Raw genomic sequence first — 14,169 nt, forward strand, 5'->3', positions numbered from 1 at the left:
CCTCCTGCCCCTCCCTCCATTCCCCCTCCTGGCATCTTTCCTCTCATCTGTCCACCTCATCCTACATGCATTCCCCTCAGTGTTCGTCCTCTCAGCCTTGCACACATACATGCTACACTCTCTCTCAAACACACACACACACTCTTCATAAGCTGCAGGTGAGGCAGCTGGCCTAGTGTTTATTAGGAGGGGAGGCTGGGCTGAGATGGAGAGCGTACATGGCTGTTTGACATGTCGCCACGCAGCCACCTGGTATAACTAGTGTATGAATACAAGCAGGCCTGGGGCCTTTCTGATCCCACCTTGTTCTTTTTGTTGTCTTTTCTAGTTGTACATGTTTAGTTTTTCCTTCATTGCTAATAGTTTGATTTTGGAATAAAAACATATCTCAACACCCTGTTGTTGACTGACTATGCAGGATCTGTATACTTTTCATTTAGTAGAATAGTGGCAGTTTAGTCTGACATTTATAGAATCCACACACTGGTGTCTGTTTTTTAATGATCCCTTACCACTGATGAGGGTTGGTTGGATATTTCTTCTTTTGGGCGATTTTTAAAATCAGACATGTAATAATAAACAAATTTCCATGACTATTGTCTTTGTGTAGCTAAGTGGTCGGTGGGGAGTCCACCGGCCAATGAACAAGCACATTCCTTTTATAAATCACAATCAACGTGAGATAAACCGTACGTGAACGAGCCTCCCCGCCTTGCCTCCTCCCATAAATGAATATGCAGATGGACTATAAATGACCTCCTGAGGTCATTTCTTTGTCTGAATTAAAATGGCTTAACACGCAAAAAAGAAATTTCACAGACTGTGAGATCGAAGTTCTAACAGAGGTGGAGGCGAGAAAAATGTCTTGTTTTAGCGGCCTGTCATCAGGTATTAGCAACAAAATAGAGTCCTTTGGGTGGAAAACTGTCACTATTTGCGCCCTTTCTTGTTTTTAACCTAGGTATAGCACTTTGAGATTTATCTAGCCTAAATGTAAAGTGCATTACAAATAAAATCATTCCTATTAGGAATGCATCGTAGTAGCGCATCGTAACAGCATGGCAGCTATATGGTTAGCGTGACATGCATTTCCTGAGTGATTTTGTAGTTCGTTTGACACCCTCAAGTTTAACAGAAGTTATTAAGTGGTGGCGGATTAAACAGTGTATCATTTCCCGTTTTTGATTTTGGCATTTCGATGTGATCATCCACATTAATGACCAAACTTTTATTTTTATGTTTTTTTGAATAGTCAACGTCATAGATGTATGACAGTAACTGTAGTGGAAACTATTTTGTAATGTTTGGTGAGTTTCGGCACACTTCAGTTAGAATTCGCCATGTTACAGAGCCAGACAAGACTTTGCGGACGGTCCGCACATTCTCACGTCTGCTCAAAAGTTTCCGTGACGGGCACATTCTCATGTCAAGTAGGCTACATTTTTATACATCACACCGTGTGCGTAAAAACTAGCGTATACAAGCTTTTTGTGCGTACGCAACGTTTATACATGAGGCCCCAGGCCTCTGGTAAAGTGATCACTGGTTAAGTGTGTACCATGTAGAGGCCTTACTGCAGGATCCCTCTGGAGCCAGCACAGCCACACTTCCCTTTCTTTGTATATCTTCACTGATCCCAAATAAAGCAGAAATCTGCAACATTAAAAGGTATCTTTAAAAAAAGCCCACTTTTAAATATGTATTTTCAGCGTATCATATTTTGGCAGTGTGGTCAAGTTCTTTTAAAGATCCTGTAAAGTAAATTCCATGTTTTGCTTCTAAGTACATTATATACGTGTGAAATGAGTTCCTGAAAGCATGTGCAAAGCGCTAAAACTTTGTCGCACTGAAATGTGGAGTTAGACCCAGAGCCATAGAAAAAGAGTTGAGACACGCTTTGATCTCGCCGACACGTGATCACGTGGTTCATGTAGTTCCAAAAAACCCCACTGCTGTCAACCGGTTTGAATGGTTTTCAATGAAGCTGGCCAACGGAAGTCGCTTTCTCAGGCAAATGATGAATGAAACAGGCTCGGTTAAAGAAATCCGATATTATGGCTATCTTCAGCAGACTCGTATCTACAAAAGGCAGTCCTCCCTGACGTGTTTGGTGTAGAATGGAGTGAAATACAACATTGTGAACACTCACTGCCAGTGAAACACAGGAAAAAAAGCTAGAGCTGTTTTGTCACGTGGTTCCGGTAGCTCCCTGTAGTTAAACAACCCCCACTGCTGTCAACCTGTTTGAATGGTTTTCGGCGGGACAGACAGCAGCACCATCTCGATTCACGGACATTTTCGGTATATTAACACATAATGTCAATTGGTTACTGGTGTGTTGTATCATGTATGTCTGATACTTTATTAACATGTATGTATTACATGAACTTATACATAACGCAATATTGTGAAGCAGAGCTAGAAATGGCTATGCTAGCTCTACTGTACAAACTACTGTACCATACTGTACATACCAAACAGTAGCCTAATGAGGACTATATTGTTCCACTTAACGTTTAACCTTAGACGGTTGAAGTAAATGGGTCTTGTTAAACGTTTTTTTATTCATCAGCCCACTTACAATTTAGCCTACCACATTAACAACACTTATATTTGTAGTACTTGATGCAAGTTTAATCTAACCATTATCACCAGCAACTGCTCAATTTAAGACAAGAACGGAGTTTGGTAAATAGAACAGAATAAACAAGGCAACCAACTGCATTCAATAAAACATTTTATTGTACAATATGTTTTGTGTTCTTCCACTCCTTTTGTTTGTAGTGATCCGGTGATCTTCTGGCTATGATACATGTACAGCTAGCTAGAGTAAAAGTGTTGCTTACGTAGACCTACAGTCTAGCTCCAACTGCATTTAGAATCTAACAAGCTTACGATAAACTTTAACTAAAGCTGGCTATATAAAATACTACTAATAACAATTGATATGTGGTGGTCGAATTATGAAAAAATGCAGGATTTTCGTGAATTTACCAGCTAACTTGCTTCTGACCACTTAATTTGCAATTCATTGTTGCTAGCTCTACTAACTAGGCTAATAAGAGCTATATATAGAAGACTTACTTTGTATGCCAACGAACACCAACAATTAGAACTAATTTGACAGACTATAAGCCAACTGACTTCTGGTTATGATACACGTGCTCTCTAGGTAGCTTCAGTAAGTGTTGCTTATGTTACTAGCTAGACCTAGTCTAGCTCTAACTGCGTTTCGAATCAAACAAGCTATAATCTTACGATAAACTTTATCTAAAGCTAGCTATATGAAATACTACTAATAACAATTGATATGTGGTGGTAAAAATATGAAAAAATGAAGGATTTTCATCAATTTACCAATTTAACTTGCTTCGGAAACACTGAAAATGAATGGGGTTGAACGGTGGAAAATGCAATGTTTGGAACTACAGGTCGCATGTGACACGCTTTACTTCCGCATTCCTCGATAACAATGGGAGTCTATGGAAGTGTCGCAACTCTCTTTTTCTATGGCTCTGGTTAGACCGAAGAACAGTTTCTCTTCCGTTTTCAGATCAGATTTTAATGAGGGGAGCCAAAAAATGCCCTATCTACGTCATTTCGCCCCATCTACGTCAGATCACTGAATGGCTCCTCCTGCTGTACTGTTATTATAGCTTACATCAGCTAGCTAGCTTCAGGATGTCTCCCACCACCCGCAACTGCATCTTGCCTGGATGCAAGAACTCCAGCTGCGCTGCAACGTCATTTAACGTTAAGTTCCCTGTTGATAATGAAAGGAAAAATAGGTGGATAGATTTTGTGAAGAGCCACGCTCATGGAAAGCTTCGGATAAACTCCAACAGCCGCCTCTGCGCCACTGACCATTTCACGGCGGACAGTTTTAACATGGAACAGAGACAGACGGGGTTCACCAACATACGGCTTCTCTTGCATCGCCACCCCGGCCGTTCATCCTCCGGTCGCACCTGGACCATCCACCGCCGCCAGCAGTTCATCACTCAGTTCTGTGTGCTTGTTATAATTATACTACATAACTTTTCCAGAGGTATCTCTGCTATAATTAGTGCAAACCGCTAACTTGATATTAGGCTACTCGGTGTAGAATGATGGTATTTTGGTGAAATGGTAGCTAATGTGCTAGAAGTAGTTGGAGAGCTCACTGTCTGCTGTCTCTGCTGTAAATGTTTATCATTTATATGCATCTGTATGTTTCACTCATTGAACAAATACATTCTAATTCTATACTGTTTTGTTCGGCTTGACGTAGCGTCCATTATCTGGGTCGTAGGTAGCTTACTTGAGAGAGGCGGCGCCTTCCAGCGAGGGGGCCGAGCTTCAGCTCCTTCAGGCGACACGCCCCCCCAGTCTCGAACAGTGAACATTTAATATTAATTGAAACAATAGGTTTGGAGGTGATGTAGTTAAACCGCCCCAATGGCAAGCATACTTCACAATTTCCCCAGAAAATTATACCCGATCTAGTTTCATCATATTCATTCAGAAACGTGGATCATATAACAAAGTTTTAAAAGTATTTTGTAATAAGCACACAATGCCTAAAATAAATTTCTGATGAGAGAACCCAACCATGCTGGTATGATCTCGTCCAGAGGAATGACATCAGTTTCTCAGAAGCAGAGGAGAAGGAAGGCAATGCTACCATCAGGATATCAATGAAGAATACAATTCAATCAGTACAACAGAGATGGGGCACAAAGCTAACTTAACTTTCACAAAGCTTTTACTTCAATTCAGGGGTCAATTCCTTATAATTCAGGGGTTGATAGAGTATCAATTCTTGGAGGACAATGTTTTACTTGACAGTTATATGAACATATATCATGATGTAAATAAAAATATATCATGTTAGCTGGCTAACTCAGATAATTACATATTTGACATATCTGGGGAAAAAAGCCTCCAGCGTGTTGCCAGGGTCTTGGACACTAGAACTAGTTAATGGTAGGCAGCCACCTAACCCTAACCGGCCATTCTCTGGTTTACTAGTTAATGGTAGGCAGCCACCTAACCCTAACCAGCCATTCTCTGGTTTACTAGTTAATGGTAGGCAGCCATCTCTGGTTTTAGCTTAGTTAAATATACAAAATGAAAAATAAAAACTAAGTTAAAACAACGTTCAGATTGTATAAAACAGGGTGCTGCAAACATTGTTTAAACAATATGTACATTATTAAATGTGTTAAATGAGAAGTAAAAAAATGGAACCTTGTTTTTTTTGATGGTAGCAAAATATCTGTACATTTAGAAAACTTTGTGCTGTTTGTTCACCATGGTTTTGATATGAAAAACATCAAAAACAAAAACAGTCTCTCGGGACAAGTGGGACACAAGTAACTGACAGAAAACAGTTCAGTGGTTAAATACTATACATTAAAACTTACAAGTGAGTAGATGCCACTAGCATTTAAAATAGTAAAAAGGAATCCAGTTTTCAAAGCAAGTTCCCTAACTATCCCAAAGTGCCTTTCGCACAGTCCAGCAACACTCCCAGAGAACCTTTAAGCTAACCTCTCACCCTAATCAGAGAACCTTTAAGCTAACCTCTCACCCTAATCAGAGAACCTTTCCTTCTCTGAGCTTGACCCCACTAGGCAGACCTGTGTGTGGCACTTGGAAATCTGCATGAGCAAGCAGTGTTGTTGAATAGGTAGTATGGATGGTTAGCTAGCTACGCTTCACATTAGCCTGGTGTCTACGTCCTTGCGCCACTCAAAAACAGTATCTCCAATGCTTCCTCTTAACTGGGGTAGTAACACTGTAGTTTCATTAATGAAAAAATACTTTTTGAATCACTTTATCCAAGACAAATCGTGTCCTCTTTAAAAAGGTCAGTAGCCCTTGAGTAAAACATTGAACAGGTGATGGGTATAAAGTGCTATTGATGCACATTGTGTATTCCAATTAGAATGGTGATAGCACCGGAATGTTGTGAGATACTATGGAATTTCATATTCAGTCAACAGCAATGGAACCTAATGTTCCGTACATTCAACACATTTCCCACAATGCATTTCTCTGATGGTCCTTACTACAGACATTTGTGTTTAGTTAAACACAGAGGGAAATATTCTATATTAAAGCCTTGTCAAGTTGTATTGCTCGAAGTAACAAAAAAACAACCACAAAATACAACAAACGGAAGACATCTGACCACATCATTTCAGGCACTTGGCTTTCTGAGGTTCCCTAGAACTGATATTTTTCTCTCTTCCCCTTCCTCTCTCTCTCCCTCTCTGTCTCTTCCTCTCTCTCCTTCCTCTAATCCTTACACAGTATCAGACCACAGACATGGAGAAAGATATGTACCATAGAAGATATGTATTCTTTTTTAGTTTATACATATGCTTAATCTATGACTGCTAGGCTCTCTTTCATCACTCACTTGTCTTTCATTTCAAACATCCCTCACCCCTTTCTTCACTTCCCCTCCTCCCCATCACCTCCCTCTCCCCCCAGCACATTCTCTGTCTCCTTGTCACATGACCCAGCACATCCTCTGTCTCCTTGTCACATGACCACTTCAGCATTGTTGACGGGCCGCAGGTTCTGGTCATCAAAGCGTCTCCGGACACTCCTCCTCACCGCGTCAGCTCTGCGGTAAGGCTGGTTTCGAAGATCTGGGAGGATGAGGAGGAGGAAGAAGAGGAGGAGGAAGAAGAGGAGAGGGGATAAAAGAGCACTCAGTCATCTTGCAGCGGCTCCTTGGATGAGCCCACAGACTTGAGTGCTGACAGCCAATCAGACAAAGCAGCTAGAGTTCTACAGGGGAGGGACGGTGCTCGTCTTCCTCTGGGTTGTGTAAAGACACCAGCAGGAACTTTAGACCTCGCTGATCTGCAGAAGATTTCATACATTAACAACTAGCCCCTCTGGAAAATGTCTGCGAAACCCAGAGCTACTTTACAGTATGTCTGTCCCTTTAGAAGACAGCTAGAAGGCTTCTTATTATATCCATGGTTACATTTTCACTTTTGTTCAACACTCCCAGAGGTGAGAAAAGAACAAGGTGTCGGTGGACTAGGACAGGGCGTTCAGTCTAGGAAGGACAGGCCTCACCATTAGACAGGCTACATTTCTGGGACTGTAGGAAGTGGTAGGTAAACAGAGGCAGGGATGGAAGGAGGGATAGAGAGAGGGGGATGGAAGGAAGGAGGGATAGAGAGAGGGATGGAAGGAAGGAGGGATAGAGAGAGGGATGGAAGGAGGGATAGAGAGAGGGATGGAAGGAGGGATAAAGAGAGGGATGGAAGGAAGGATAGAGAGAGGGATGGAAGGAAGGAGGGATAACGAGAGGGATGGAAGGAGGGATAGAGAGAGGGATGAAAGGAGGGAGGGATAGAGAGAGGGATGGAAGGAGGGATAGAGAAAGGGATGGAGAAAGAGGTCCCAATCCAGCCATGGGGGTCTGAGTGGACAGTCTGATTATAATGGAAGGAGTGAAAGAAGGAAGATGGGAGGAGGAGAGGGGGGGGGAGAGAAGGAGGGAGAGAGAAGATGGAAGATGGAACGGAGGAGAGGGAGGGAGGGAGAGATGGAGGTAATAAAGAGGATGTTTGGCAGGTTTAGTGCACATCCACTACAGGGGTGCTCTTGGAGAAGTCCCTTACCCTCAAGTGGACATTGGGAAATTTAGTAATGTTATTCTTCTTTAGGGCTGGATGAAAAGAAGACAGAGGTTAAATGAAGTGCAGCGTGACCAGACATCCCAGTCCCTCTAGTGCTTCACAGTGGCCTGGCAGGGGCAGCGCTGAGTGGGCACAGCTGCTGAGGAGCAGGGGGTGTGGGGCCAGGACCAGGGGCAGGCCAGGACCAGGGGCAAGGTCACAACAGGTAGGGCAGGGTAAAGCAGAGCAGGGGAGGGTTGTTCGGAGGGGCAGAACTGAGGCTAGTAACTAACACAGCAGGTACAGGAGAGATCAGATGAAGAGCAAACACGTCTCTGTTTCCTGTGTCACGACTCAGGCTACTTTGTGCTGACCAGCTTTCAGCTTGCAAGAATAGAGAAGAAATCTAACCTTGCATGAATACCTCATTAAACAGCATGATTTTCAGAAAACATTTCTCTTTTGGAAACAGAAAATAAGTAAAATCGAACGAACGCAAACCAAAGCGCCCGCCTCCATGCAGCCAGCCAGGAATGTAGGTGTGGATGGACTCTTGTGTGTGAGGACACACAGCAACAGTCCACAGAACACCAAGACTGTGTGGCTGGCTGGTGATTAGTGACGGTTGGAGAATCATGCTTCATGCAACAAGTTAGTTAAAGGTGACCCTGATTGTCCAACAGGGTCATGTGATGAGAACATGATGTCCACTGCCGGGCATCTAAGCAGAGCACAGGGTCAGAGGCAGCAGAGAATAAGGGTGCATTGTGGGTAGGGAGCAGAGAATAAGGGTGCATTGTGGGTAGGGAGCAGGGAATACGGGTGCATTGTGGGTAGGGAGCAGGGAATACGGGTGCATTGTGGGTAGGGAGCAGGGAATAAGAGTGCATTGTGGGTAGGGAGCAGGGAATAAGAGTGCATTGTGGGTAGGGAGCAGGGAATAAGGGTGCATTGTGGGTAGGGAGCAGGGAATAAGAGTGCATTGTGGGTAGGGAGCAGGGAATACGGGTGCATTGTGGGTAGGGAGCAGGGAATAAGGGTGCATTGTGGGTAGGGAGCAGGGAATAAGGGTGCATTGTGGGTAGGGAGCAGGGAATACGGGTGCATTGTGGGTAGGGAGCAGGGAATAAGGGTGCATTGTGGGTAGGGAGCAGGGAATACGGGTGCATTGTGGGTAGGGAGCAGGGAATAAGAGTGCATTGTGGGTAGGGAGCAGGGAATACGGGTGCATTGTGGGTAGGGAGCAGGGAATAAGAGTGCATTGTGGGTAGGGAGCAGGGAATACGGGTGCATTGTGGGTAGGGAGCAGGGAATAAGGGTGCATTGTGGGTAGGGAGCAGGAGACCGAGCAGCACAGGATGAGGACAACGTTTCCATGGACACAGATGAACACAGAAGCGTGGTATCATGTCGATACAGAATGGTTGACTAGGTCTAGATCACAATCAGGCCTGGAACATTCTGCTCAGCATGGAATTTTAATTTTGGAACCCTGTCTGGGGTCTAGTGTAGATATCTGTCTAGAGAGTAGAGTCTTCATAGGGCAATGATGTTTACCAGCATTTAGTGTTTCACTGTAGAACTGTACTTCTACTAGTCCACCAGCAGGTGGAGCTCACCATCCTACTGTGCACACTGCTGCTTGTCCTGTGACCAGCAACAGTGTGCCGGCATGTGTGACTGGGCAGCCTGTTACTGCTGTGCTCCAAAAGGCTCAGGTGACGGCTGGGACATCATGGCTGCTTCAGGATATATTAGGATGCACACTCACATGCAGGTGAAAGAGGGAGGGAGCCACCACCACCCACACACCCCCACCATGTCTCCCTGCATCCGCATGCTTGGAATGCAGGGTGGGGGACCACACCTGCCCACAACCCATGCCAAGAGAGAGAGGGACAGAGAGACAGGTGGAGGGAAAGAGAGACACACAGACAGAGAGAGAGACAGAGAGAGAGACAGAGAGAGAGACAGAGAGAGAGACAGAGAGAGAGACAGAGAGACAGACAGACAGAGAGAGAGAGAGAGAGAGACAGAGAGACAGACAGAGAGAGAGACAGAGAGACAGACAGACAGAGAGAGAGAGAGAGAGAGAGAGACAGAGAGACAGACAGAGAGAGAGACAGAGAGACAGACAGACAGAGAGAGAGAGAGAGAGAGAGACAGAGAGAGAGACAGAGAGACAGACAGAGAGAGAGACAGAGAGAGAGACAGAGAGACAGACAGACAGAGAGAGAGAGAGAGAGAGAGAGAGAGAGACAGGTGGAGGGAAAGAGAGAGAGAGAGACAGGTGGAGGGAAAGAGTGGGCTGAAAGAGAGAACAAAGGAGAGGGGAGCACCACCATAGTCGGGATGGAGATGGAGAGAGTAAGAGAGGAGGGCAACCTTTCAGACAGAGAGAGTCTACAAGCTTAGTAATGGTGGTCCTCATTGAGGGCGGGCTCGCAGAAGAACCAAGACCCTCGCTTGGCCGTGCGAGCGGTAAAGGGCACCGTCTTCAGCACTGCATCAAGACAACAACAACAACAGCCAAGACAGGACAACACAGAGGTCAGGAGCAGCACATCTACAGGGTTACAGCACAGGTTAGCACACGCCCTAGTAGTAAGGCATTATTAGCAGATGCACAGCACTCATTCTAGACTGGCACACTCTACACACTTTAACACAGGTCTCTCGAACCCTGTTACTAACCCTGCAACGAACCCTGTTACTAACCCTGCAACTAACCCTGTTACTAACCCTGCAACTAACCCTGCAACTAACCCTGTTACTAACCTTGTTACTAACCCTGTTACTAACCCTGTTACTAACCCTGCAACGAACCCTGTTACTAACCCTGCAACGAACCCTGTTACTAACCTTGTTACTAACCCTGTTACTAACCCTGTTACTAACCCTGCAACGAACCCTGTTACTAACCCTGCAACTAACCCTGTTACTAACCCTGCAACTAACCCTGCAACTAACCCTGTTACTAACCTTGTTACTAACCCTGTTACTAACCCTGTTACTAACCCTGCAACGAACCCTGTTACTAACCCTGCAACTAACCCTGTTACTAACCCTGCAACTAACCCTGCAACTAACCCTGTTACTAACCTTGTTACTAACCCTGTTACTAACCCTGTTACTAACCCTGCAACGAACCCTGTTACTAACCCTGCAACGAACCCTGTTACTAACCCTGCAACTAACCCTGCAACTAACCCTGTTACTAAACCTGTTACCAACCCTGTTACCAACCCTGTAACTAACCCTGCTACTAACCCTGTTACTAACCCTGCTACTAACCCTGTTACTAACCCTGTTACTAACCCTGTTACTAACCCTGTTACTAACCCTGCAACGAACCCTGTTACTAACCCTGCAACTAACCCTGTTACTAACCCTGCAACTAACCCTGCAACTAACCCTGTTACTAACCTTGTTACTAACCCTGTTACTAACCCTGTTACTAACCCTGCAACGAACCCTGTTACTAACCCTGCAACGAACCCTGTTACTAACCCTGCAACTAACCCTGTTACTAACCCTGCAACTAACCCTGCAACTAACCCTGTTACTAACCTTGTTACTAACCCTGTTACTAACCCTGTTACTAACCCTGCAACGAACCCTGTTACTAACCCTGCAACGAACCCTGTTACTAACCTTGTTACTAACCCTGTTACTAACCCTGTTACTAACCCTGCAACGAACCCTGTTACTAACCCTGCAACTAACCCTGTTACTAACCCTGCAACTAACCCTGCAACTAACCCTGTTACTAACCTTGTTACTAACCCTGTTACTAACCCTGTTACTAACCCTGCAACGAACCCTGTTACTAACCCTGCAACGAACCCTGTTACTAACCCTGCAACTAACCCTGCAACTAACCCTGTTACTAAACCTGTTACCAACCCTGTTACCAACCCTGTAACTAACCCTGCTACTAACCCTGTTACTAACCCTGCTACTAACCCTGTTACTAACCCTGTTACTAACCCTGCAACGAACCCTGTTACTAACCCTGCAACTAACCCTGTTACTAACCCTGCAACTAACCCTGCTACTAACCCTGTTACTAACCCTGCTACTAACCCTGTTACCAACCCTGTAACTAACCCTGCTACTAACCCTGTTACTAACCCTGCTACTAACCCTGTTACTAACCCTGTTACTAACCCTGTTACCAACCCTGTTACCAACCCTGCAACTAACCCTGCTACTAACCCTGTTACTAACCCTGCTACTAACCCTGTTACTAACCCTGTTACTAACCCTGTTACCAACCCTGTTACTAACCCTGCAACTAACCCTGTTACTAACCCTGTTATTAACCACTACCACTGCTACTACCTCTGTTACTAATGTTACTATCTCCACTACTACCCCTGCTATTAACTCTACAACTATGACCCAGTGTCCACCAGACAGCCTAGTTCATAACTAAATTAAGTGTGCAACTGGAGATTTTCCACTGAAGACTGGACTTGGTCTGAGGAGGAGAAGCGTTTCCTGATGAAGCGATACGGAGTGATGCGCTCCAGGAACACTCTCGCTGGCTGAACTTTGTCAGCTAAAGACCTTAACGTTGGGATGAGGGGTTTTGTATTGATGTAAAAGATCAAAGCACACTGTTCATAGCCCAGACTGGTTTGGGTACAACACTGTTAAAAGCAGACATAAACAGGTAGTAGAAGATTGATCATAACACTCATCTTGAGCTGGTAGTTAGGTTGTAATTAGATTAGCTAGATCACACTGTCCAGGTTACTTCTGATCATGGTTAATGAAGCCTTGGTTCTGATTCACAGAGAACTGAGCATTTAGGTGGCACATGGTTGTTATGCAGGATCCCATGTTAATGACTGGATGTGGAGTTTAGGAGAGGGCCTGCATGCAGCGTACCATGTGTGTGTGTGTGTGTGTGCGCGAGTGTATGTGTATTAGTGTTGTCACAGTACCAACATCTCAGTAGTTGGTACCAATACCAGTGAAATGTCACGGTACTCTATACCTTTTTCGATACCAAAGCAAAAAAACTAAAATAGGTTACTGAACAACTCTCATTAAACCATAAAGGACATGAACGGTGATGTATGCAAATTGGTTTCTGGTGATCATAAACCGACATTTCTCAAGGTCATCTGTCTGACGCCTTAAGTATTTCCATACGTAGCTCTTCCACTTTTCTTGTAGACAATTTTTAGTGGAGCCCCTGCAGCATAGGCTGCTTGTCTAGTGTTACCAATTTAATGACTTTGTCGCTAGATTTAGCAACTTTTCGCCATCCCTCGTGAAAACCCCCCTGAATCTAGCGACAAATCTGTTGACTTCAAGCAACTTTTCAGAGAGCCACTAGTGACTTCTGGTGAGACTTTTGGGGCAACACTGTGCTTATCAGCGTCTTATTTGGCACTCCATACTACCATAACTTCTGAACTCTAACTATTTACATTTAGTCATTTAGCAGACGCTCTTATCCAGAGTGACTTACAGTAAGTACAGGGACATTCCCCCGAGGCAAGTAGGGTGAAGTTCCTTGCCCAAGGACACAACATCTTTTGGCACAGCCGGGAATCTAACCAGAACCGATTCCCTAATCGCTCAGCCATCTGACCCCAAAGTGTATATATATATATATATATATACACATATATATGTGTATATATATATTTATATGTGTGTATATTTCTGTGTATGTGTGTGTGTATGTAAGTGTGTGTACCTGTGATGATGTCCTCAATGGCACCGTCCTTCCCCTCGTACACGTGGCGGCTGTCCTTCACCTGCTTCTTCCTCAGCTCTGCTATGAGCTCCTGCTGCTGACGCCTGTTCTTCTGGGACGGAGACTAGGGAGGTCACACACACACGCAGACACACACACACAGACACACAACACACACAACACACACACGCATCAGCTGGTGATCTAGAGCAATGTGTTTCTCAGCTGGTGATCTAGAGCAATGTGTTTCTCAGCTGGTGATCTAGAGCAATGTGTTTCTCAGCTGGTGATCTAGAGCAGTGTGCTTCTCAGCTGGTGATCTAGAGCAGTGTGTTTCTCAGCTGGTGATCTAGAGCAGTGTGTTTCTCAGCTGGTGATCTAGAGCAGTGTGTTTCTCAGCTGGTGGGTCACGGACATGTGCTTCAGTTCCAGCAAAAAAACTCTAACTTTTATTTTTAGAAGTTATCGATCTTCCGATGTTGGCTTTTATTTTGAAATGCGCGTAAGCTCACCGCCCGCATTGTAGAACACAAACTAAAAAGTTTGCAGGGCTCACAAGTCTCAAGCATTTCAACCAGTTCACATGCTCACATGACACACCTTCTCACACTGAGAAGTAAGGGATATATCATATATATATTGAATATATCCCGCTATATACAATTTAAGGACGGGGCACAGGTATACAGAGTAAAGTTTTCTGCCGACTCGATAGCCAATAGTTGAGAACCACAGATCTAGACTGACTTACTGCTCTAGGAAGGAGGAGGGAGGGACAGAGGACGAGGTGAGACAGGGTAGGAGGCGAGACAGGGGAGGAGGGAG

The 14,169-nt window shown here is 44.6% G+C and overlaps 1 protein-coding gene across 1 annotated transcript in view; it reads right to left on the minus strand.

Moving 5' to 3' along the window:
• Positions 1-4,722: 4,722 nt before the first annotated feature.
• fmnl2a (formin-like 2a) overlaps positions 4,723-14,169 on the minus strand; it is an 80,228-nt gene continuing 70,781 nt past the window's right edge. Inside the window, exons 25-28 of the mRNA XM_062458033.1 lie at positions 13,345-13,468; positions 7,632-7,678; positions 5,029-6,641; positions 4,723-4,977 (exon numbers count right to left, since the gene is read on the minus strand). Coding sequence (XP_062314017.1) covers positions 6,603-6,641; positions 7,632-7,678; positions 13,345-13,468 — 210 coding nt within the window. The 3' untranslated portion in view covers positions 4,723-4,977; positions 5,029-6,602. The remainder of the gene's footprint in view (positions 4,978-5,028; positions 6,642-7,631; positions 7,679-13,344; positions 13,469-14,169) is intronic.

Source organism: Osmerus eperlanus, chromosome 3, assembly GCF_963692335.1.
Source record: "Osmerus eperlanus chromosome 3, fOsmEpe2.1, whole genome shotgun sequence".
Taxonomy (NCBI): domain Eukaryota; kingdom Metazoa; phylum Chordata; class Actinopteri; order Osmeriformes; family Osmeridae; genus Osmerus; species Osmerus eperlanus.